This window comes from Balaenoptera musculus, chromosome 15 (genome assembly GCF_009873245.2).
Source record: "Balaenoptera musculus isolate JJ_BM4_2016_0621 chromosome 15, mBalMus1.pri.v3, whole genome shotgun sequence".
Lineage (NCBI taxonomy): Eukaryota > Metazoa > Chordata > Mammalia > Artiodactyla > Balaenopteridae > Balaenoptera > Balaenoptera musculus.
In genome coordinates, this window is record NC_045799.1 from 34,897,101 (window position 1) to 34,923,913 (window position 26,813).

Here is a 26,813-nt window from a genome sequence, read left to right on the forward strand (position 1 = left end):
TACACAAAAATAAACTCAAAATTGATTAAAGACCTAAATATAAGGCCAGACACTATAAAACTCTTAGAGAAAAATGTAGGGAAAACTCTCTTTGACATAAATCACAGCAAGATCTTTTTTGATCCACCTCCTAGAGTAATGGAAATAAAAACAGGGAAAAAAAAATGGAACCTAATGATACCTAAAAGTTTTTGCACAGCAAAGGAAACTATAAACAAGGTGAAAAGACAACCCTCAGATTGGGAGAAAATATTTGCAAACAAATTAATGGACAAAGATTAATCTCCAAAATATACAAGCATTTCATGCAGCTCAATATTAAAAAAACAAACAACCCAATCCAAAAATGGGCAGAAGACCTAAATAGACATTTCTCCAAAGAAAACCTACAGATGGCCAAGAAGCACATTAAAAAGTGCTGAACATCACTAATTATTAGAGAAATGCATATCAAAAGTACAATGTGGTATCACCTCACACCAGTTAGAATGAGCATCATCAGAAAATCTACAAACAACAAATGCTGGAGACGGTGTGGAGAGAAGGGAACCCTCTTGCACTGTTCATGGGAATGTAAATTGATATAACCACTATGGAGAACAGTATGGAGGTTCCTTAAAAAACTAAAAATAGAATTACCATATGACACAGCAATCCCTCTACCCAGCATATACCTAGAGAAAACCATAATTCAAAAATCCACATGCACCCCAATGTTCACTGCAGCACTATTTACAATAGCCAGGTCATGGAAGCAACCTAAATGCCCATTGACAGACAAGTAGATAAAGAAGATGTGGTACGTATATACAATGGAATATTACTCAGCCATAAAAAGGAACGAAATTGGATCATTTGTAGAGACATGGATGGACCTAGAGACTGTCATACTGAGTGAAGTAAGTCAGAAAGATAAAAACAAATATCGTATATTAACTCATATATGTGGAATCTAGAAAAATGGTGCAGATGAACTGGTTTGCAAGGCAGAAATAGAGACACAGATGTAGGGAACAAACATATGGACACCAAGGGGTAAAGTGGCAGCAGGGGTGGGGGTGGTGATGGGATGAATTGGGAGATTGGGATTGACATATATACACTAATATGTATAAAATAGATAACTAATAAAAACCTGCTGTATAAAAATAAATACATAAAATAAAATTCAAAAAAAAATCACATGTTGAATCTTTAACCCCCAATTTTATAGGATGTGCAGATGAATACTTTGAGAAGTAATTAGGGTTAGATGAGGTCCAGAAGGTAGGGCACTCATGGTGGTATTTGTGCCCTTGTAAAAGACACCAGAGAGCTTGCTCTTCTCTCTCTCCGTGCACACAGGGAAGAGGTCATGTTGGTACACAGTGGCAAGGTGGCCATCTGCGACTCAAGGGAAGAGCCTTCACAGAAACCAACCATGTTGGCAACCTAATCTCAGACTTCCAGCTTCCAGAATTTTGAGAAAATAAATTTCTTTTTTTTAAACAGTCTCTCAGGCAGCCTGAGCCAACTAAGACATCATGTCATCATGTTGTTATTATTATTATCACTATTAGGGACTATTATATATATGGAACATATACTATACTATATATATATACTATAAGGAATATATAGTATACATAATTATATAAGGAATGTTATGGCAAACCCTAAAATTCAATAAAATACAGTTGACCATTGAACAACAATGCAGGGGTTGGGGCACCGACCTCCACACAGTCAAAAATCCGCTTATAACTTACAGTTGGTCCTCCACATATGCAGTTCCTCTGCATCTGTGGCTCCGCATCCACAGATTCAACCAACCCGGGATAGCACAGTACTGTGGTACTTGCAACTGCAAAAATCCACTGAGCAGTTCAAACCTATGTTGTTCAGGGGTCAACTGTAGTATGAAAGGTCATCTAATATATGAATTGCCAGTGTTTACCAACTAACTGTTTTTGTATGCTATCTATCCACTTGTAAGCATACCTTGTGTTAGGCATTTTGTTACATACTAAATATATGATTGATATTCTAAATTTATTTTTTATTAAATATAAAATCCAATGTTTCAATGTAACTGTTTTAATCCAAGCATGCATTATATCTTGTTGGCATCTCATTGGCAATTTCGGAGCCATTCATAAGGAAAAGACCCTATAGCCTCAGGATTGAAAGATGACTTTTCCCCTCACTCCATTAGTTCATTAATATTTTATATTTTAATGTTGCTTCATATTTGGACCATACGTGTTTTATCACACAACTTTCTTTTCCTGGATTTCTAATTACCTTTCCTTTTTTTCCCCCTCCATTTATCACGAGACTTTAGAGTATTCTCAATTTTTGAACCTCTCCATGATTCTATCTAACCTATTTAAATCCTTTTGTCTTCCCTCTGGAGTCTACCCCCTGGAGCCCTCTGCCTTCCTGTTCTATCCTGCTCTGGTTACTCTCAAGGCTTTACTCTTCATTCTATAGGAATTCTCCTACTTCTCTAGGTTGAGTCTATTTCTAGTCAAGTTTATGCTTTCATTTGGTAAGTGTTCTTATTTGTTTATAGTATATTCCTTTGTAACTTCCTGAAAAAGCATCCATGGGAGGTACACTTACAGAGCATTTGAATACCTTCTCTTTTGTTTGAATGATAATTGGATTAGGCATAATATTCTAGGTTGAAAAATTATTTTCCTTAGAACCTAAAAAAAACATGACTCCGTTGTCTTCCAGTGCCCATTGTTATTGACAAGAAATTTGAGGCCAGTTTGACTCCCATTACTTTGTAATTACCTGTTTTATGTTTGTTTTCTCTCCTTATACACATTTTCTCCTGAAATTTCATGAGATGTAATATGCTGCAACTTGTTTTCTCGTGTCTACTGATTTATGTCTACAGAATTCAGATAATGTCTCTCTTTAATAATTTCTTCCCTTCCTCTTATCAGTTGAATATTGGACATTTTAAAGAGTCTTCAAGCTTCTCCTTCATTTAATAATATTTTCTTTCTATTTGTCTTTTTGTTTTACATTTTGGGAAATGTCTTTGACTCTCTTCTTCAGTTAATCAATAATTTTATTTTTAATTCCAGAAATCATGTTTTTAATATTTGGGAGCTCTTTTTTATATTCTGATTTTCTTTTCATGGTAGACTTTTCTTATTTAGGCATATTTTCAACTTCTCTATCATTTGCAATTTTTAAAGTTCTTTTCTTACTTTATCTCTTTCCTCTGGGATCAGCTTTTCTGCAGATTTACCTTAGTCTTTTATGGTTTGGTGTTTCTGAAATGCCTTGTGATGTTAATTTTTCACTTATATACAAAGAAGAAAGACTAGGGAGCTAATATAGGCTTCTGGAGCTGTTTTGCAAATCAATTTTATTCCTGCCAAGTCTTTGCCTAGAGAAGAAATTCTTGGAACTCCATGTGGGACAAGACAAGGAAAGTCAACTGAGGGGCTACTGGACTGTGAACTTCAGTGACAGAATGAGGACAGTATCATGGCATGTTGTGAAGGTCATCCACCCATAAGTTGTCCCAGCACCCATTTATTTCATTAAAAAGGAGCAAGCTACTATGCCAAGTTGTCTATTATTGCATGAGGGGGAAAGGATTATTGGCTGGTACGTGAGCTTCACAAACAGAACTCCAATTAATCCCCTTGCTTTTCAGTTTCCACTTTTCATCCCCCATCTCTGTCACACTTACACACTAGACACCCAGAGCCCCCTGAGGCATCCCATGATATGACTTGCTCCTGCCTTCAGGGTTCCTACCAAGACTACCTGCAGAGGCAGTTTTCTTTTCATTTTCCTCCTGTCAACATGATCTCTTACATTTTGTTTCTTTCATAAATTTCTTGAGGTTTCTCTGCTGTTTGTGCCTCTCATTTTCCTTTGCTTTGTTGTCATAAGTGTTATGTATTTTTGGACTTCTATGCTTTAATTTCAGTGGGGTCTTAGTTTTGATAAGAGTGTTTTGAACCAAAAGCCCAATATACCATCATTTAAAACATGTTTGGAAAACGGTTCTCTAAAGACACAGCCTTAATACAGTGCAGTCCAGTAGAACTTTGCTATGATGATAGAAATGTTCCAGATCTGTGTGGTTCCATAAAGTAGCACATGTAGCCATAGAGTAATGGAAGTGTGGCAGTGTAAGTGAGAAACTGGAATTTTACCTTTATTTAATTTTAATTAACTTGAATGGCCACACTTGGCTAGTGGCTGCCATATTGGCTAGCTCAGCTTTAATGTTTGCATGAGTTTACTACTCTGATAAAGAGATGTAGTGTGGTATTTTTCTAAAAGTCTAGATATAACCATAAGTAACCTTAATGAACAATGTAAAATGTATTTGGAATTGCCCTGGTTATCTAGTTGTGTATATGATACCAAACATAAAATCAAAAGTTAAAAAATCAAAATATATGAACTATATATGAACCCCGTGATTGAAGATGTATGAAATCCTCCTATGTATATGCAGATACCTGCCACCATGTAGCTATAACCTGTGTTTTGAGATATTGAATACTGTCAATAAACTGATCCTACCAGTATGAAAAAGAGATTACACCTTAGGCTTAGTAATAAGACCACTTAGATTTGAATCCTGTATCTGCTACTTGCTTGCCACGTAAGTGGCAAGTTATTTAACTTTTTCTTGTGCGTCAGTGTACTAAATTACAAAATGGGGATAAAGATTCACATAAGAGTGGTTTGTGGATTAAAGGAGTTGAATGAATGCTTTGAAAGTGCCTGACACATGTTGAGCACCCAGATGAATATGCACTATTATTATTATTATTTTCATCTGATGGTGCAGGGAGTGTTAACTAAGAAGATGAGTAGGTAGAAGAAGATTCATTTGCTTGATACTTTTGGCAAGTTTGTTTGAGTTTTATTTATAATAATAAATTTTCATCCTAGCGAGGATTATGGTTATTATGAGCCTTTCATTTTGAAGTAAGTGCTACTTAAGTCATAGTTTGTTGTCTTCTATCATTTCAAGTGGTTTTCTGTGTTCTTCCAGGCAGTGCTGGGAATGTAGGGAGAAATGACAGAGTGGTTTGCTCAGAAGATAGGATCATGAGTATCTAGGGAAAACAGAAAGTAATCATTTAGGACCAGATACGAGCCCCTTTCACTACTTGCTTATGAAATCTTGTCCGTAGTTTTACATTTTATTTTAACCCAGAGAGAAAAATGTTTCCTTAATGAGAGAGTGAAAATGGTTTTAGCAAAATGTTGATGAATCTTTGATATTTTCATTAATCCCTAGAGTTTACTGGTATGACATTCCACATTTGTTGATTTGCCAGTTAATACACTAATTGATCGACAAACACAATAGTCAATAGTGAATAGCACTATTTGCTATCTTATTGACATATTATTTCCATACTTAATCTAAAATACCAAAGTGAAATGTAAGTACTCAAGATTTACCCTCAAGCCCTTGGAGTTTCTGACCCAGGACTCTGTGCTATCTCAACAGGAGTTTAGTAACTAAATCCTAGCTCCATAGCAGCAGCTTTGAACACAATCCAGGAACACTGAATATTCTTTGAAAATGTCTTTAAAAATTGTAGATAGGAAAATAATGAGATAGAGAAGTTTCTGAGAGACCAAAAGCCACTACAGAAGTGAGGCAGCCTAGTTTTAAATTTTTTTAATTAAAAAATAACACAACTCTAAAAAGCATATGTCTGCTCAAATGCCATTTGTTAGCGTGAGTTCTGGCAAAGACCTAATCCTGCTTCAAGTACATGTTTGGAGTTTGTGCTAGTTTTCCAAAGTTTAACCACAGCAAGAGATTACATCTTGCAGTCCAATTTTCAGTCATTAGAATGCAATTCTTAAAATGGTGGTAAGGGGTGATGTTTCACTGAGATCTTCTCAGTTGCCCATGATTTCATGTTCCTACAAACATAATCTGTGTCTTTCTGGAAAAATGGAAATGAAAGAGGATAGATGACTCTCAGTCAGTCCATGTGACTTCTGGATGAAGATCTGTGAAATATTGACACCTGAATTTCCCACAACTGGCCTTGACACCCCTGTCTTCCCTCCACCCAGAGTGGGCATGTGTACCACCTGATGTAGCTGTTGTCATAGTGATGATTCTTGTTTGTTAAATAAATGAAATAAATAGTTACAGAGAAGCTAGACAATGTAAACTGTACATGTATAGATAAGTTATTTCCTTTCAAATGCCAAATGCCCTATCTCTCCTTCTCTTGCTTTTGTGCTCTAATTATAAACATTCATGTAGTTTTCACTGAGGATTTTACTTAACAAACATTTGGACTGTCTACTGGGTGCAAAACATAATGAAAATATGACAAGCAAGTCAATAATACATATGGATAAGAAGAAAAAAGAGAGGTGATGGTGGTGGTGGTGGTCCTTGGTAAAATGACCACAGAATGAAGTTCTAGAAGCCAAAGTATTTTTCAACATAACACATGATAGTAAAGTCTAATTCAATAGATTCATGTCATATCCTAGAGGACAAAGTTGTAGAAAATTATATATACTGGGAATCCAAAATTGCAAAGTTGGTTAAAAATTAAATGACCTTGGTGTTTTTAAGCCAACTGCCCTGGGCCACTTCTGTGATGAGAGTGAATTAAATACTTGAAACAGCACTAATTTTGTAAAATAACTACACCCTCTCAGATTCCTCACTGCCATTACTGTAGGTCAGCCATAATCCTCTCTTTTCTGGGCAACAGCAGTTTCCTAAATAGCCTCCCTGACCACAGTTTTGCCACCTCCATTGAGAAGGTCCATTACACAAAGCATGATTTTTCTAAGATGCTAATCTGATGAGGTGGCTTCCCTGATCAATATTCTTAGTGGTCCTCAACAATCTTAAAGTCTACATTCTCGAATATGGCTTATATGTTTTAACATTGTTAACTTGTGACTGCTGTGTTTTGTCATGATTGAAGTCTGAAAAAGAGTCTTTTGACCTGATATCATGGCAAAACTCAAGGATCACCTTTCATTCTGGAATGAAACCTTCCCTAACTCACTTTTATAATTGTCTAAACCCTATTTTCACCCTCACCCTTATACTGCATAGATTTCAATCTCAGCACCTGCTAACGTCTTATTGCACCCAAATTCTTGTTGTTATGTCTGTCTCCTACAAAAATGGGGTGTCCTTTTGGCCAAGGACCTCAAATTATTTTATTTTTTTTATTTTAGCACACAGTAAGCATGATAAATGTTTATGAAATGAATGCATGAGTGAATAATTGAATGGATGAATGAATAAATGGGGCAGATCTTCAGGTTAATACTTTAGTACCTACAGTTGAATATAGCTACAGGAAGTAGCACTAACAATCATGGACTACAATATGGATGCAAGCAAGGTCAATGAAACTGTTGTTTAAAGGTGTCTGTAATATCAGGATATGCTCAATGAAGTATAATCCACAGAAATTTTGAACTAAGACAATGGTCAACAGGAAAGAATGTTACAATTTTGTTTTAAAATCACAGATTAAAACAGATCTGGATTTAAACATATCTCCACTACTTAAAAGCTTCATTAGGCCCATTCTTTTACTTGTATTAGCTTATTTTTGTGTACAGAATATTAAATAAAGTCGAGGGCATGCCTAGAATTTTATAAATAGGGGCTATGGAACTCATACATATTCAAGTAAAGCCTATGAAAAAGTTTTGATTCTATGTTGTTGTTAACCCTGAGATAAGTTAATAGAATCTCTCATCCCAGAGCCACTTACTTAAACATTTCCATTTAAAATAATATGTTTTGGGCAGTTATTCATATAACAGTACTTAAGAAATGTTTTCAAAGGCAAGAAAACATTTTTGTTGGTGAACACATTTACACTCCAAATAATTAGAGTTATTGGCACCTCCCTGTGGGATTTGCATACATGTGGATACTGGGGAAGTGGTCAAGTTCCTTAATACCTACGGCTTGATATTTGAGGATTTTAATGTTTTTGTCAGCCTTTCTATAAAGGGAGGTGATGTGGGATTCACCACACTCAAAAAGTCAGTTCTAGTCATTGGTACTGGGAGGGAACAGGAGAAAAATAGAAAAGCCTCTTTCAACAGGTCTGGCTGTCATAATATCATCCTTGGGGCTTCTTGTTGTCTGAGAGCAGCTGTTGGCAGCTTTCAGCCAAAGCAATGAACTCAAGACCTTCTACCTAGATTTTGCCAAGCTCTGTGATTTGATGACAATTCCAAAATAAGGCAATGGCATCCCAATTCTTTAGAAAAGGTAACTTCTTAATTCATGAGAATCCTGTTCTCCTTCAGAATACTACCTAAGAAGGAGGAAATATTTACTCACTAACACCAAAAGGGAGAATTGAGAGATAAGATGTCTTTATTTCCATACTCATTTTTCCTGATTATTTTCCCTGAAAAAGTATTATGATCATATCCATAAAGAATCATAAAATCATGGTGAACTCAAGTAGAGAAATAAACAAACCTCTCAAAATGCCCTTTGCAACAATGGGCAGGGATGTCAATTTTCTCAGCCATTTAATATCCTCCCAGCTGATAGATGGGTCTATTGCTTTAGCCACATATGCAGCAAGTCCACTGTTGTCTCCAAAATTTTCCTTGGGAGAAAATGCTAAATCATTGGTTTCAAAATTTTTCATTCTGAAATAAAGAATTACATAAAATGAGATATTTCCCAGAGTTAAAGATATCTTTACAATGACTCATTCAATGAAAAAAAAAAAAAAAAAAAAAGGGTTCCCTTTTCAAATCAATGGGCTGTTCACTCTTCAACCATCTACAGATTGATTGCATTTACATTTTCCATGTTTTGGTGCAGGATTCCAGGCTAAATGTGACAATCAAGTGGACTTAATTGGTCACTTAAAGTTTATTTTACATCTTAGGTTATTTACATAAATAAATCAGTTTAAAGGAGAAATGTTTGGCCAAGTTTAAATATCTCTACCTTTTTAAGCCAGTTTATGAATATAAACAATAAGTTTGATGCTATTTTCAGCCAGCAATGCATACTAATCATAAAGATGAACACTCGCTTGGTGCATCACAATTTACAAAGGGCATTCATATAGCCACAATTTTAAAAGCTTTTGGAAAATAAAATTGATACTCTATAATTCCTATTTTATGTAGAAAATAAAACCAGAGCTGCAGAATGAGATGCCCCCAAGTATAAAACTAGCTAAGGCAGCATTTGAGTTTCAAACTAGGTCTCTTGACTCCTAATTACATTTTCTTCACTCAGATCTCAATTGCATTCTGGCAATTGCATTTGACTTCAGAAATCTTTCAAAGTCCTTGTGGAAAATTCTAGAGGAGACTGGAACTGCAGTAACATGTGTTAACAACTTCTGTCTGTTGTCTCTGTAGACTCTTTTCCCTGTCCTACTATTAGCGTGGTGGTGGTGGTGGTGGGCATAGGGAGAATTGGGAAGTGTTTCCCAGCAAATGAGTTGTCAGGTCTTGCTTTTCCCTCCACCATTTAGTTGCTTTCTCTGAGGCTCTCTGCCTACTGACTCAGACTCCCCAATCTTCCAGACAATCCTGACCAAGACATGAGTTTTCCAATTATCAAGACCTTCCTTACTTTGCCTGTGATGTGATGGTTAGTTTTGTCAGCTTGACTGGGCTAAGGGATGCCTAGGTAACTGGGTAGAACATTATTTCTGGGTGTGTCTGTGAAATTAGCATTTAAATCAGTAGATTGAGGAAAGATATGGGTGGGCATCTTCCAATCTGTTGAGGCCCCAAATAGAACAAAAAGGTGGAGCAAGGACAAATTCATTCTCTCAGTTTGAGCTGAGACGTCCATCATCTCCTGCTCTTGCACATTGGAGCTATTGGTTGTCAAACCTTCTGGCTTGGACCAGGACTTACACTATGGGCCCCCAGTTCTTGGGCCTTCACACTCAGACTGGGACTTATACCATTGGGTCCCTTGGTTCTCAGGTCTTTGGATTTGGACTTGAACTACTCTGGCTTTCCTGGGCCTCCAGCTTGTAGATAGTAGACTGTGGGATTTCTTAGCCTCCATAATTGTGTGAGCCAATCCCTCATACTAAATCTTTCTATAGATATAGATACAGATATATAGATATGGATATCCTATTGGTTCTGTTTCTCTGGAGAACCTGACTAATACATATGACTTTTTCTTGCTCTTGGAGCCTGAGTCACCATCTACGCAGAGGACACAACTTGTCAAGGGTGTTGGTATATAAATACCCCAGCTCCTTCACGCATAGGCAGACTAACTCTGAGAAGTATTCTACAAGATCTCCCAGAGTTTCCCAGTAGGGTTAAACTTTAGTTGCCCATAGCTGTAGCTGTCTTGAAAACATGCCCATTGTTCACTACTTCTCCTCCCTTGCACCTCTTCCCTACTCCTTTCATCTTCCAAAAGCACTGCTTGTACTTAAAACAGTGCCTCTCACTCTTCTCCTAAAGGAACCCAAACTGAGACACACCCCATTGAATTGCTGCCTTCTCCTATGTCTAATTTTGTTAACCCAGCTTAGAACAGTATTTTTCTAATTCACCTGTAAGACTCTGCTACTGGCTTACTCTATACCTGAAGTCTTTTCTCTTAGTCTAATATCCTGATATCTTGACTAGATTTTGGCAGTTCTCCAAGCTAGGGATAAAGTCTTTTCTGCCTGCACCTCTGACCACTAACTGGATTGATGGCCATCTGGATACACAATGGCACCATCCATGTGACTTACCTGCCCTACAGACCCAAATCCAATTACCTACTTCATTTCTCTAAAAGGCTGACTTTGAATGATGACAATAATCTGGACTCACCTTGTTCTTCTGCGCATTATAAATTACCATGCTAGCCAATGTCTTCTTTGCATAAAAGTACAGCTGTATCTCTCGCTTAGTCATAGGTTTTTATTCCCTTCCACTGGCTCTGCCACTGAACATAGAAAGGATCTTGGAGCCAAGGCTATAACAATTTTTATATAAACTTAGAAGCACATAGGCACACTATTTTTAATTTTTGTAAGAGAATCATAAGACTTCAGGACTTCCCTGGCGGTCCCGCGGTTAAGACTCCATGCTTCCACTGCAGGAGGCATGGGTTCAATCCCTGGTTGGGAAATTAAGATCCCGCATGCTGTGCTGTGCAGCCAAAAAAAAAAAAGAGAGTGAATCATAAGACTTCAATACAAAATTAGGTTTAATGCTTTTAGTGTGCTTTCAGCTAAAATAGCTGGTTGTGTAGCTTGGGTGACATCTATTATCATAAGGACATGAACATTCACATCCCAAGTAACTCTTTTCAACCACTGGCAATGTTTTCTCAATAAGGATTGAATAGTTGGTCTAATAATTTCATTGACTCAGGTGGCCATTAAATATCACAGAAAATTCCAACTCCATGAGAGTCATACTGGTATCCATGTATTTGCTGAGTTTTGGTTTGGATTTTAGCTGAAATACTTGGGATTTTTTTTTTTAATCAAACCACTTAGGGTTGTACATTTTATCACAGACTTTGGCCTTCTGTTGTCATCCTAACTTTAATTAACCTAACCTTCTGATCAATAAACATACCCTTACTATGGAGACCTATCCATTACTTAGAAATGATATTAAGTGATATTAAATGCTAAACTTCTAAATAATATTGTTAATAAGAAAAAGGTCCAGTCTGTCTATCCCATAGGAAAACTAGGGAGGAAAAAAAAGAATAATATCTGTATGTGTATATTCTCTGCATGGCACCCCACCCCCATCCCAAACAAGCTACAGTGTTTCAGCAGGGGTGGGGTGAAAGGGTGAAATGGATAGGAAAAAACAGAAACATGGATAAAATTATATAAATAACTGTTGTTATTCTTGGATGGTGAAATGCAGATCAACACTTGAATGAATGTTGCCTTACAGAAATTTCAGGGCACAATGAAGCCTTGTTGTTACTCTAAAACGTTGTTCAAAGCCAGAAGCCAAGAAAAAGTTTTCAGATATCTTGACAGAGACCCACGATGGAGTGTTTTACCCATGGCTCTGAAGGAAACCTCCATGAATGCTATTTTTATTAGAATTATGACATATACACAGAAAAACACTTAAAGCGGCTTCTGATAACCAAAGTACTCCATTTCATAAGGAAGGAAAAGGGCAACATCAAAATAATAACATGATTACTTGGGACTTAATTCTCCAAATCCCAATCTGTTTAATGACCCAAAGGCAAGGGATAGGATTTCTTCTTTGTAAGAGACTCATTGTGCCTTGAATGGCCCCCAAATATGCTTTTTAATCTAATATAAAAATGATTTTAGTTTTTAGTAAGTTAGTATTATAAAAAGGTAACAACTACTAAAGAAAGTTAACTTATTAAATAACCAATTGTAACATTGATAAAGATGACTATTACTGAGAAATATACAATATTTTGCATTATAAGTATTGATAATGTGACATTAAAGATAAAGCCATATGTCTCCACTGTGGGAAACAAACTATAAAATAACAAATGGTATAACACACAGTATCAACACAATATGAGAGAGAGACATTCATAATACATTATAGAAATTGGTGCATGGAATACTAGCGTTTAATTCTGTGGTTAGGAAAACATCTCTATTGATTACGTAGCCCTGCTAATTTCTTCTTCAATGTGTCTGGGCAGTTGGAAGAAAGGTTCAGGGCAAGGATTTTAAGTATGAGCCCAAACCCTCGTTCAACTTCTTACTCGTCTTGTTTTATTGGGTAAATCTCTTATGATTTAGCACATTTTTATTGACTGATTCAACATTACTTATTTAGCACCTACTATGTGCCAGTGTTTTAGTAAAATTGTCAAAAATGCCTGGTCACCTAGGGTTGATATTCTAGCAAGGGAGACAGAAACTAAACAAGGAACATAATAAGTAATTTATGGAGCATGTTAGAATATAAGTGCTATACAAAATAAAGAAAAAAGAAGAGCAGAATAAGAGGAATGCGATCTGGTAGATGCTTAACTTGAAAGATTAAATATGGTAAACATGGCCTCAATGAGAAGATACCTTGTAGAGGAAATTGGCAGAAATGTGCTATTGTAGTTGTTTCCTGTTGCTGCTATAACACACACACACACCTAGAGGCTATAAAGTGATACAAATTTATTATATTACAGTTCTGGAGGTCAGAAGTCCAAAATGTATCTCATTGGACTAAACTCAAGGTGTCGATAGGGCTGTTTTCCTTCCAGAAGCTGTAGGGGAGAATCCATTTCCTTTCCTTGTCTAGCTTCTAGAAACCACCTACAGTCCCTGATTCCCGATGCTATCACTCATATCTCTGCTTCTCATCATCGCATTTCCTTCTCTGACTCTGACCCTCCTGCTTTGCTCTTATAAGAATGCTTTTCATTACTGTGATAATCCAGAATAATTATCCCATCTTGAGGTCTTTAACTTAATCACACATGCAAAGTCCATTTTGCCATATAAAGTATTAATAACATATTCACAGGTTCCAGGGATCAAAACATGGACATCTTTGGGAGGTCATTATTCTGTTTAATATTATGTGAATTATACTGTGAATGTTTTCCTAACCAAATAATTTAGAGGCTGTTGGGTCATGTACAAAGTCCTCCTTCAAATCCTTTTCTCCCCTCCACCTCCACAACCCAAGATCCCCACACATATTGTGTCTCTATTCTGATCTCTACTGCTTATTTTTTATTTTTGTTTCCCAACATAAAGACATGTAGAGTCACCCCTGATGTCAAAATGTAAAGGAAGTGAAGTTAGTCATGCACTGATTTGGGGAAAGAACTTTACGGGCAGAGGGAAGAGTCAATTCTGAGGCTCTGCAGGTGTGTTTGGCATGTTGAAAGAACAGTAGGAAAGCCAGAGGTTCTAGGAAGAGTGAATGAAGTTGAGGGTGCTGGGCAATGAGATCAGAGAAACAAGGGGGACACTCACTGGCCACTTTTATCCAGAGAGACCGGGGAAGATAGTGAAGTCTGATCTCTTTTTGTGGGCTGTGCTCTGGCTGTTGTGATGAATACATCATTTCAGGGCATAAGGAAGCATGTCCCTGGGCAAATCATCAAAAGGGTGGGTGTTATGATTTACCTTGATCTTAGTTGATGATTGGAAATTTCTTTTCTTTTAACTGCCTTGGTGCTGCACTGAAGAGCCAAATCTTAACCCGGGGTAAATGAGCCACCTCTGTGGGGCATGGAGATGGATGAAGGTCCCTGCCTCAGAGCCTCAGGAACCAGTCTGGTGAATTGGCTTCAATCCTCTCCTCTGCCGAGAGCAGATGAGAATTTGCTTTACTCCCCCTGAGTTTCGGGGACCTCTGGGCCACTTATAATGCACACATACGTGTGTTTTGCATATGGACCAAGCAGAGATTACCAAACTCCTGAACTCTGGCTGGTCCCAGACGCCAGGAGTCAGGTCCCGCCCCCTCCCCTCCAGGCAGAGGAAGCCGTGAGGGTTGGAAGGAGCCGCCGCTTTACAGACTCATTCTCCTCTGGATTTCCTGCCTCCCTTGCCTGCCAAACCTCATTCTGAACAGCCCGGCTTCACCTTCTATGAGTCAGGTCAGTTGAGGAAAGAAACCTGATTTCATATCAGGCTGTAACAGATGAGCTTTTTGGTAGCATGTGGCCTCCAGCGGAAGCCTGGGCCTCCCATCATGTGCTCTGCCTTCACTGCTGAATGTGGGCCCCAGGGTGCTGCCCCCCCGAAGCCCAAGGGGACAAACAGGGCCAGTGTATGCACTGGGGGCCAGGGCACCAGCAAGGGGTGTTTCCCGTGTTCCCCGTAGCCTGGATGTGTGGCTCATTATTTGATCATCTTCAGACGGGAGATGTGACAAGCTGGGGAGCCTTGGCCACTCCTGTGCACATCGACAGCTGAAAAGGGCCTTTGTCTCCCAGTCCCTCACGTCATCTGGGCAGGAGCCTGGGAGCAAAAAGGGGGAAAAAGCAAAGCAGCCTTCCCATTCCTGGCTAAATGGCCCTGGCACCCAGGAGCAAGAGATACTGGCCAGAATTAACACGTGTCATCCCCCATCTAAGCAGATACCACTCTGAAACACTTTTTTGTTATCCAGAGCAAGAAACTGTTTCCTAAGCTTAAAGAAAACCTACTGTATTATTTATTGTTGTTGTTGCTAGTAGTAGTGGTAAGAGGAGGAGGAAAAGGAATAGTAAATTCCTTTCTAAATGGCCAAAGCGAAACAATGAGGAACACTTCCTGTCAGAAGCCTAAATACTGGGAAACTAATTATTTTAGAAAGTCTAAAAATGAAGGCAACCAAAATAGAGATATAATGTGATACAGATTTCATATTAAGGAAATTTGAAACCATCTACTTTCTGACGAATTTGGCAAGAAGTAGGAATATGTCAGGGACGTTTGTTTTTGTTTTTGTTCTCTTAGAAAGACAGGATGTTTGGGCAACTCAGTGTCTGAGATGCGTGGAGCGGGGTGATTGACAGCTGCCGGGTGAGCACTTTGTCACTGGGCCATTGACGGTATCCCATACAGAAATAATATCTTAAACCTACCTGGAAGTGTCACGGAGATAACATCACACAGCTCATTTACATATGGTTTAACAGCAAGATTTTATGCACAGTAGCTTATACTTAAATAAGTATACACACAGCAGAGCTATATGACAGTTATGTGACACTTACATAAGACTATGGACTTATGTGATGGATGAGAGACATCCCATTCTCTAATACATATGGAATTCCTGGCTTCCAGCAATTTTATTGTCCTTATGTGGAATGCTGATTTGATTTTGAATCTTTTAGATTTTGGATCTTTTAAAAGGATTAACTTTATATGTAGACAAAATAAGCAACAGTCCGTGTGAAGTGAGGTCTAGGATTCCAAAGAAGGCATCCCTCATTTCCTGTACTCTGATGGATGCTTTGAAATCCCATCATCAAAACATCCTCCATTAAAACTAAGATTTGGGTTCCTGGTCAAATAGTTTTAGCCCTATGAAAAACATAAGGGCAGATTTTGGTGGGAACTGAGGGAAGGTAAAAATGAAGGGGAGGGGAGATCTGTAGCTTAAGGAGGTTGGTGGTCTTTCTCAGTAAACTCCATTGAGTTTCTAGTTTTAACTCAAGATGATTCTAATCTTTTACAGGGAAAAGGACAACAATTCCCTGCTGATAGATGGGCTCACAGTTTAGTTTTAGATTACTAGATACATTGTTTTTACTAAGATGAATGAATGAGTAAATGGATGAAAGAATGAATGAATCAGTGAATAAGTTAATGAATCTTGATCCATGGGTGAACCACAACAAAAGAGGAATATTGCTGAAAGAAGTAGTAGATGAAGGAGCAAATGTGTGGCTTCTTTTGTCTCCATTCTTTTAGCTTTCTTCAATCTTCCTTGCCAGAGTTGTTCCAAATACAATAAAAATAAAATTAAAAGGGGGCTTTTTTATTTCAGCAGACAAAAAAATAGGGTATTAGGATCACAATAACAAGCTGTTGTTTAGGTTAAATTAAATATCTTCTGTCTATATGGCAATTCATCTTACTCAAAGCCCTTAATGCACTCTGAGACATAATTTTTTTTGACTTTTACAAGTATATGGCAATTCCTATCTCTGTTTTTATAGCTCAAGTACGTGACACCCATATAAGGGGTGTGATTTGCTGAGGATTATGTGGATATATGACAATGGCACCATCTCTAGAACCCAGACCTTATCATCCCTAGACAAGATCCCAGTCAATCATACTTCAGGACCAACATTTTGTGAAGATGTAATTCCCCAGGGCACCCATGTAGAAACTGGAGAAAGTCTTTGGAGCTGGATCATGACAAGAGCAAAGAGAATTAGAAAACCAGCTCAGGGACCCAGTGATCAGAGACCCATGGTTACCTGAGTTGGGGTGGCAGTTTGAACCTGTTATGCACATCATCGAAGCGGTTGCCCAGGTAAGGTGTGTCCACTGTCACAAATATGGCCTTGTAGCCCATCCACTCAGCCCGCCGCACCAGCTGCTTGGTAACCTCACGGTCCTTGTAGATGTACAGCTGCAGCCAGCGAAGTGCCTCAGGACCAGCTTCTGCCACTTCTTCAATTGAGGAGGTGGCCCAGGAGCTCAGCATCATGCCCGTTCCCAGTGACCTGCAAGCTTAGGAAGAAAGGAGAAGATCAAGGTCAGTCTGGCATTTTACTTACTTCAAAGTCTTCAAGTTGTGGTTCCAGGGGTAAAGCCATCTACAAGGGTAATTTGGAAATAAGAAGCTAAGTCTTTAAAAGTAAGAAATATGCATTCCTTTCCACACTCTGTGAACTGATCTTGAAGACAAAAATGACTCAAATAGCCAAAGATGTGCTATATATTAGGATAAAAAAATTGGGAGCAACTTGAATCTCCAACTTTAGGGGATTAGATAACCTATAGTTCATAAATAAAATGAAATATACACACCCATGAAAAGTAATATTTTTGTGATGGTTAATTTTATATGTCAGCTTGGCTAAGCAATCGTTCCCAGATATTTGCTCAAATATGTCCAGATGTTGCTGTGAAGATATTTTTTTAAAGGTGGTTAGCATTTAAATCAGTGGACTTTAAGTAAAGCAGATTACTCTCCATAATGTGAATGGGCCTCATCTAATAAGTTGAAGGCCTTAAGAAAAAGACTGACTGTTCTTGAGGAAGAAGTAATTCTGTCAGCAGACTGTCTCCAGACTCAACACCAGCTCAGCTCTTTCTGGGGTCTCTAACGTGCCAGCCATAGATTTTGGACTTACCAGTCTATACAATTGTATGAGCCAATTCCTTAAATCAATCTCTCTCTCTCACAATCCCTCTTTCATTTCACCCCTCTTCTTTTTCTGACTATGACAGTAACAAAAGAATGACATTGACAGACATAGAAAGTTTTTCAAGGTATATTAAGAAAGCAGGGAATTCCCTGGCAGTCCAGTGGTTAGTACTCTGTGCTCTCACTGCTGGGGCCCGGGTTCAATCCCTGGTTGGGGAACTAAGATCCACATGGCACAGCCAAAAAAAAAAAAAAAAGAAAACAGAAGAAGAAGAAAGAAAGAAAGGAAAAGAAAGCAAAAAGCCTCCAAAATAACATATATAACATGATTTGTACAAATCTGATTATTGGTGTATGAACCTAAACAACTAATTGTTAATGATAGGTGGGAGAGTTTAATTTTTCTTCCTTTTTAACTTTTTAAATTTTATCTTTTAAGATTTTGTTAAAGGTGCATCTACCATTTACGTTGTCTTTTAAAATTTTAAACAATTCATATGTTAGACATTTCAAACAGACATCAGTTATCTCACAATCTTTTAAACAAGATATCAAAAAATGAGCAAATAAATGAAAAATTAGATAAAATCATGTAACTTATTGTCTTAGAGAACTTGAAAGAACATGGGTGATAGGCTTTTTTCCAAAAAAAGGTAGTCAAATTGGGGTCAGCTTTAGTGCAGGAGAAACTGATAAAATGTTTGTATGCCAAATGCCAAACATGCCAAGAGATAAATAATAAATATATAAAACTGACTGTGTGACCCTGGGTCATTCGACCTACCTGTGTCCCTGCCATATATCAAATGTGAGTAAAAGTCATCCAAGTGACACTTACAGGGTGATGATAAGAATCAAGTGACATGCTGTTTACAAAGCTACTCTGAGAGGTTAAAATGCTTTCATACTTCTCGAACTTTAGCAGGCAACCAAATCCCCTGGAGTATTTGTGAAAACACAGGTTGTGAAAAACACCCCCAGAGTTTCGGATTCAGTCGTTCTGAGATGGGGCCCAAGAACTTGCCTTTCTAACCAGCTTCCACGTGGTACTGATGCTGCCATTCCCTGGACCACACTTTCACATTTAAATAGCATTGTCATTTGATAGTAAAACTCTAAGTTCACCTGGTAATAAAGTGGGTTTTGTTTTTGATAAATGCTACTTTTCCTATGTCATTGAAGGTGTTTTTCATCCCTATTTTTCGGGTCACAGGTCAGATCAAGAAGACTTCAGCTGGAGATTATATGATCTATGGGTAACTAATCCGTTTCCTCCAAGTGTTCCTTTGAGACTTTCTCTCTTAAGGACTCATGATTTGCAAAATATTGTCCAAAAAAACCACATTTTAAGTAAGTAATAATAAGTAGTAATATGTATGAACATCCTGAACCATAGTGTTATTTTCATTGAGTTGTAAATATGGAAAATAGCTCTAGGTCATCCAGTGCTGTTTGGAACAAACACCAGAGGACACTGATTGCTGGGATCAGAATCTCCTAACCATCAATTTACCACAAAGAAAATGTGTCCTGAAGAGGATGTGGCCTAAGTTAAGGTCACAGAGAGATGGGCAGCTGAGTGGAACAAGAACCCAGCATGTCTGACCACTCCTGCAGGGCAATGATTTTCCTAGAATTCCCAGATGCCCAGAAGACTTCCCTGGTATCAAATATGGATAAATGTACTCCCCCAATCCTTCAGGACCATGACACCCAAGGAACACCCACAGTTTTCCATATGCCTGAGGGACAATACCATGGCCAGAGTTCTGTGAAAGCATGGAAATTTGGAATCCAGTGGGTAAGGCCTGCCATTGGTTTCCAGGTACAGACTGTGGCTGCACAAAGTGGTCCAGCTAAGAGGACTAACAAATGATAAGGCACCTTTTTGTAGTTTATGCAAAAGCGTCATGCAGGCAACAGCAGCTCTGCTAATAAGGATCAAAAATCCTCAAACAGATCTCCTTGAATTCATAAGAAATATCTACAGACATTCCACACAGATTGTTAAAATGCTACAAACCAATGCACCAATAATATTTACTTTATTTAAACTATCAAACTAGCAGGAGGCCTCAGCCTTAACAAGCATTTTGCCCACTTCCCTTGGGTAAGCATGTCTGGAGTAAGGTAAGGCCAGTCCGTGCCATCTGGTTCCTGCATCTTCTGGCTTTGATACTAATGGTTCCTGATGTTATTGGTGCTTGAGGTTCATTTTCCAAGATTAAATCATACAGGACTGAAATTTTGAATCAGGGTCCCCCCAGATTCTAAGTTACCATTGTTTCCAGGTATAGGCATTCAATAAATATTTGGTAAATTAACAGGTTTACTCCAAGACAATTTCCTGGATGCAGGGGGAATACCAGAGTCTGTGTTGACATATGATGAGTTGAGGCTAAGATGTTACTCCCAAGAAAGAACAGGAGCAAAACTGAGATGGCTCCATGTTTCTAGAACATATATTACCAATGTGCTATGATCCCCATTAGCTTGTGATTATTTGCTGTGATAAGGAAAAACATTACTCCAAATAGCCAAAGCAATCCTGAGAAAGAAAAACAGAGCTGGAGGAATCAGGCTCCCTGACTTCAGACCATACTACAAAGCTACAGTAATCAAGACATTATGGTACTGGCACAAAAACAGAAATATAGATCAATGGAACAGGATAGAAAGCTCAGAGATAAACCCATGCACATATGGTTACCTTATCTTTGACAAAGGAGGCAAGAATATACAATGGAGAAAAGACAGCCTCTTCAATAAGTGGTGCTGGGAAAACTGGACAGCTACATGTAAAAAACTGAAATTAGAACACTTCTTAACACCATAAACAAAAATAAACTCAAAATGGATTAAAGACCTAAATGTAAGGTCAGACACTATAAAACTCTTAGAGGAAAACATAGGCAGAACACTCTATGACATAAATCACAGCAAGATCCTTTTTGACCCACCTCTAAGAGAAATAGAAATAAAAACAAAAATAAACAAAAGGGACCTAATGAAACTTAAAAGCTTTTGCACAGCAAAGGAAACCATAAACAAGACAACCCTCAGAATGGGAGAAAATATTTGCAAGTGAAGCAACTGACAAAGGATTAATCTCCAAAATTTACAAGCAGCTCATGCAGCTCAATATCAAAAAAACAAACCCAAACCAAAAATGGGCAGAAGACCTAAATAGACATTTCTCCAAACAAGATATACAGATTGCCAACAAACACATGAAAGGATGCTCAACATCACTAATCATTAGAGAAATGCAAATCAAAACTACAATGAGGTATCACCTCACACCAGTCTGAATGGCCATCATCAAAAAATCTACAAACAATAAATGCTGGAGAGGGTGTGGAGAAAAGGGAACCCTCTTGCACTGTTGGTGGGAATGTAAATTGTTTCAGCCACTATGGAGAACAGTATGGAGGTTCCTTAAAAAACTAAAAATGGAACTACTATATGACCCAGCAATCCCACTACTGGGCATATACCCTGAGAAAACCATAATTCAAAAAGAGTCATGTATCCCAATGTTCATTGCAGCTCTATTTACAATAGCCAGGACATGGAAGCAACCTAAGTGTCCATCAACAGATGAATGGTTAAAGAAGATGTGGCACATATATACAATGGAATATTGCTCGGCCATAAAAAGAAATGAAATTGAGTTATTTGTAGTGAGGTGGATGGACCTAGAGTCTGTCATACAGAGTGAAGTCAGAAAGAGAAAAACAAATACCGTATGCTAACACATATACATGGAATCTAAAAAAATAAAGGTTCTGAAGAACCTAAGGGCAGGATAGGAATAAAGACGCAGATGAAGAGAATGGACTTGAGGACATGGGGAGGGGGAAAGGTAAGCTGGGACGAAGTGAGAGAGTGACATGGACATATATACATTACCAAAAGGTAAAACAGATAGCTAGTGGGAAGAAGCTGCATAGTACAGAGACATCAGCTTGGTGCTTTGTGACCACCTATAGGGGTGGGATAGGGAGGGTGGGAGGGAGATGCCAGAGGGAGGGGATATGGGGATATATGTATACATATAGCTGATTCACTTTGTTATACAGCAGAAACTAACACAACATTTAAAGCAACTATACTCCAATAAACATGTTTAAAAAAAGAAAAAAACATTGATGAATTACATCCACTGTTTTCAACACAGTTTTATGTTAGAAGGAGATAAGGGAGCCTGGGATTTGCAAGGACCACTCACAGAGACAGTTGAAAATTTTCCTGCCTCCACTAAGGACAGATCTAAGATTCCATTGGTACATACCAGCATGACAATTCAGCTTGTTAAAATATTGAAATACTTCCATTCCTGTTTGTAAATAACCACGGCTCCAAAGTAAATGACCCCTCTTCCTGAGTCCCTTCAATGTGACATCTCTCTTTTCTCTCACTAAGGAGTCTCTGGATTCCCCAAACCCCACACACCCACACAGCAATTTAAAGGCTGGTGCCTGGCAGGGCTGGGTACGTCCAGACCACCATTAGAGCACTAGAGAAAAACACCTGAGCATCTCTTGCAATTGGTCAAAGTCTTTGCTCTACTGGTTGCTAAATGTTTCAAATATCACCTTGGCCTCAGAAATAAACATGTGTCCTTCCAGCTCATATTGTTCTTTGGGGGGCAAAAATTACAAGCTTTTGAATTTTGTAAACTACCTAGCATAGTCAGATTTTGTTGAGAAATTCTAATTCGAGTTATCCTAGTCTAGCGTCAAAAGCACAAAATTGTTGAAGTCCATTTTCTCTCCCTATTCATTTTCCACAATGAAACTCTCACCTGCTCTCAAAAGTAGCAACTGTCAGATTTCATTTTACAAAGGGCAGGGGTCAACTTTCATAGACCTCCATTCCCAAAATGTGGTGCAGCAACAGAAAACTCCAATGCATGTCGCCTTTTCCCAACTCCTGGCAAAATGCAGATCATTTCTGAGGTGATATTACTATAAAGGCAAGGCCTGGCTCTTGCCCATGATGAGGGTCCCCAGTATTTATCCAAGTCTAAAAATCTTGGCTTTCATAATACTGAAGGTATCCTAGAAACAACGTACCCAAGAGGCTACACCATTAAGTAAACATTGATCCCATATGAATTTCCTTACTTCCACAAGCTCTTTGTTTCTTTGTTTCATCATCCCTAAGATATATCTTCAAGGATAGACACCTAAACTTTAAATGCTCTAGATATATTGAGACTTTGTTTATATTTGACATTTCTTTTTCTTCTTTATTTAGAGGCAACAGTAATACATTATGCCATTGCTATTAAAAAATGCATATCACTCACTCACACACACACACACACCACTAAAAGAGACACTAGTAAGGTTTTGCACCTTGAAACATCAAAGATAAACCCTATAAATGACCTATGTGATAACATCTATCTCTCAGAAAGACAAGATACAATGTATTGAGAGTCAGAAGGCCTGGGCTACAGTCCCAGCCTTGCTAACCATGAGGCACATTTCATCTGCACAGTTTGTCTAATCACATCTGCTGCCCTGCCCATTTCATAGTATTGTCAGATGGTCCACTGAGACAATGTTTGTGGATGTTTTCTGGTAAACTCTAAAGCTAAACAATTGTAAAGGGTTAAGTGAGAGAATGCCTAATACTATTTGGGAAAAGAAGTTCTAGATAGCTTTTTAAATTTTCAGAATTTTGCCGAGGACCTGGATTTCTCCTCATTATTCACAATCTTCTCAACACACAGCTTTCCTCTGCAATGGTTTTGATGCGTAAGGCACCCATTTCTCCTTGCAAATACACGGTCAAATTCTCACTACCCGAAGCAAGAAAGCACTTAAGGGAGAGAGGAAACTTCTCCAGGCCAAGGAATTCTGGGCTAGGGCTGATAATTTCCATTAATACATTCCGAGGGTGTACATCTTTTTGGAAAGTCAGGGACAAAACAAAAGCAAATAATCTAGGAGGTGTAACAAAAACATGCATTTCCCCACTCCTCATGCCTACCCTTTATTTGCCTACAGATTTCCATGGAGAGAAGTGTGAATCTATGCGGCTGTCAGCTTTTGCTAAGCCCAGCCATCAAGCAGTAATACCTAGAAGCAATGGTTTCAAATTCTCCCTACACTATTTGGTTTCTCTCCTCTTTTATTTGCAATACAACTGCAAGTATAATGATATGGAAATAATGAGATCAGTATCATTGTTTATTATCAGCTATAACCCCTCCCCCAACCCCAAAGTGAGCTATGGGCTAGTGGAAAATGTTGGTGCATTGTGTTTAACAGAATAAAAGTTATCCTCAGACCTATCCAAATGAAGTTTCTTATTAGAATTAAATCACATGCCCTAGGCTGGGGAAATGCTTCAGGGTTTGCAATAATCTGGCATAAGATCAAGTTAATTCTTCCTCCCCAGACCACCATTCAATAGAAATAACTCAGTTTCCTACACTATGAAACCTGTAATCAACTACCAAGGTTTACATCACTTCATATTAGATATGAATGCAGCCACCCCTGGGGTTGATGCAAATGCTAAACTCCGATGTTTAGCGATTTGGCTGGGCTAGAACAGGTAAATAGCTTTGCAAAGCAGCATGAGCTGGCAAAATCCTCCCTGTGGCTAAGGAATGCAATTGTACTTCTAAATTTTGCCAGGGTTTCATTTTACATCAAGCCTAATGACAACATTTACTTCTAATCCAGGTAATCTGGATGTGAAGTAGAGAAGACAGGAAACCTATTGTGGCCTTAAATTTTAGGGGATGCTAAGTCTGCCTGTCCCAGTTCTTTAGTTGAAAACTGCTTTGTACACGTCTCTCTTGTGTATCTGAGAGTCTGCTTCGCAGTTCCTGCTCATTGCAGGCAGTCATCATGAAATCAGCAGGCTCTCAGAAGGTCTTAGAGGATCTTCGGATGGAAATGATATTCATGCTACACCCAAAACTGTTTCATCTTTGAGGATTTAAGTTATGCCTTTGGCTGGGAACCACCAGCAACTTTCATTCCAAGTCTTTGTCCAGTGCTTCTCAAGCTTCTACATGCATAGGAATCACATGGGGATGTTGATAAAATTCAGATTCTGACCCAGTAGGTCTGGGATAGGACTTAGGTTCTATATTTCTAACAAGCTCCCGAGTGATGCTGATGCTTGTTTCATGGACTATACTTTAAGAAGAATGAAGTAGATATCTTCTTTCACAAGGACTCATGCAAGTTAATTGGATATATCTGATGGCCTGAGTAGTGATAGGACCTTATAGGAAACAGGAGGGAGAAACTGACCAGTGGTGTTAGCGGGGGTAGCAGCTGGCTCCTGTCTTGTCAGTTGCCAGCCACATACTGCTGAATCTTTCTTCTCCATTGTTGTCCCTCTGGAGAGGGGCACAGGTACCTTTGCAACATTTTCTTATGCATTCATCTTTTGCTAGATTTAAAGTCAAGGAACTAAATTGCATTACAGTAACAACCTCTCAGCACACTTAACCATTATCAGACATATTTTATAACCTTGCTTATCCAGGATTTGCCTAGCTTCCTAGATTTCAAATTCAAGGCAAAAATAAGCAACAGAATAAAAGTAAAATGACAGAAGATGAGGAAGAAGAAGGAGATGTTTCTCAAAGTTAAGAATGCACAATTTACCAATATAAAGTAGCTTCCAAATGTTTAATGTCAGGACCAACAACCTTACACATATAAATAAGCTGCTGAATCATCAAATAAAACTAAAGTTCATCATGCTAGGCTTGACAAGGAAGAGAATTATAATACATTTAAGAATGATGTTTATTCACTACCACAAAAAAAAAAAAACAACAACAACAGAGAAAATGTAAACTATTAGTTATCAATGGGAGTCAATGTCTGTTATTTGGAACATTAATTCATGTGGGATAAATCATATACTCAGATTAGAGCAGAGCAACTAAGCAATGTGCTACTTTGGGTACAAATTATTTCTTTGAAAATAACTCTCCTATATGGGAAAAGTGAGTTAAGCTTCCAAAATTACGTATTTAAAGGAAAGGGGGTAATATGATGAAAGGGCCCAAAGGGGTTTTTTTTAGGTGCATTTGATTAAAAAGCTCCTGCAAAACTTGGTCACCAAAACAGCTGTGCTGAAAATTTTGTTGAGAAAATGCATTTTGTCCTCTGCACAGGAAGTCATTATGTAATGGGGAAAATATGCAATGACAAAGTACCAAGCAGTTGTGTGGTTCTAAACTCAGGGTCTGACACACTGAAGTGTTCTCATACTACCAGTGTACCCTACCAGCCAATGAGTGGGTCAGCCTTTCTTTGCACAGGAACTATTATTACACAGGTTTGTTAAAGACACAATTAACATTATTGTCTTAATGTCTAAAGTTATCATTGACATTACCCAGAAAAAGAATGTTCTGAAGTCAGTCATCTAAGGGAAAAACAAAACTTCTACTATAATTATGAGTGAAATACTTAGAAGTGGTCACACAAATGTTCATGTACAATTTAGAAAATTTAACCAATTTAAATACTGCCCCAAAAGGCCAAGAAACCAGTGTTTTCATGATGGTTCAGTGTCTGAATTTGGAACAGTAACCTTAAGCAGTCATAATGTCACTACACCTCAAGAACTCTTTTTCATTGTATGGAAATATTTTCAAGGAACAGTTAGCCCAATGACATCTTAGCCCTCCCTTCTTTGCTCCTACTTTATCTCTGGGGCAGAATTCTGCAATAGACAAAAACATTAGCTTTACTATAATGATTCCCAGGTTATTATTCTGTCATTTTATTGAGTCATCAGGTCCTGTCATAACTGGCTGATGGCATGGAGATGACACCACAGTGAGATGCCTTTTAGCGATGGTTTCAAGGAGTATCAGGTTTGCACGTGGTGACTTCAATCAACCTCTCTCAATTTAACAACCTCAGTATTGGAATATATATGTCAGCCTCTGACTTCTCACTGTCACATCTTTAATGTCATCAGGCACACTAATAATTTGAGAAGAAGCAATCTCATGCTCTCGAGAA

General features: G+C 38.2%; 1 protein-coding gene across 1 annotated transcript in view; it reads right to left on the reverse strand.

The window, feature by feature from the left end:
* HAO1 (hydroxyacid oxidase 1) overlaps positions 1-26,813 on the reverse strand; it is a 60,157-nt gene that overhangs the window by 17,563 nt on the left and 15,781 nt on the right. Inside the window, exons 3-4 of the mRNA XM_036824559.1 lie at positions 16,898-17,153; positions 8,480-8,655 (exon numbers count right to left, since the gene is read on the reverse strand). Of these exons, the coding sequence (XP_036680454.1) occupies positions 8,480-8,655; positions 16,898-17,153 (432 nt within the window). The remainder of the gene's footprint in view (positions 1-8,479; positions 8,656-16,897; positions 17,154-26,813) is intronic.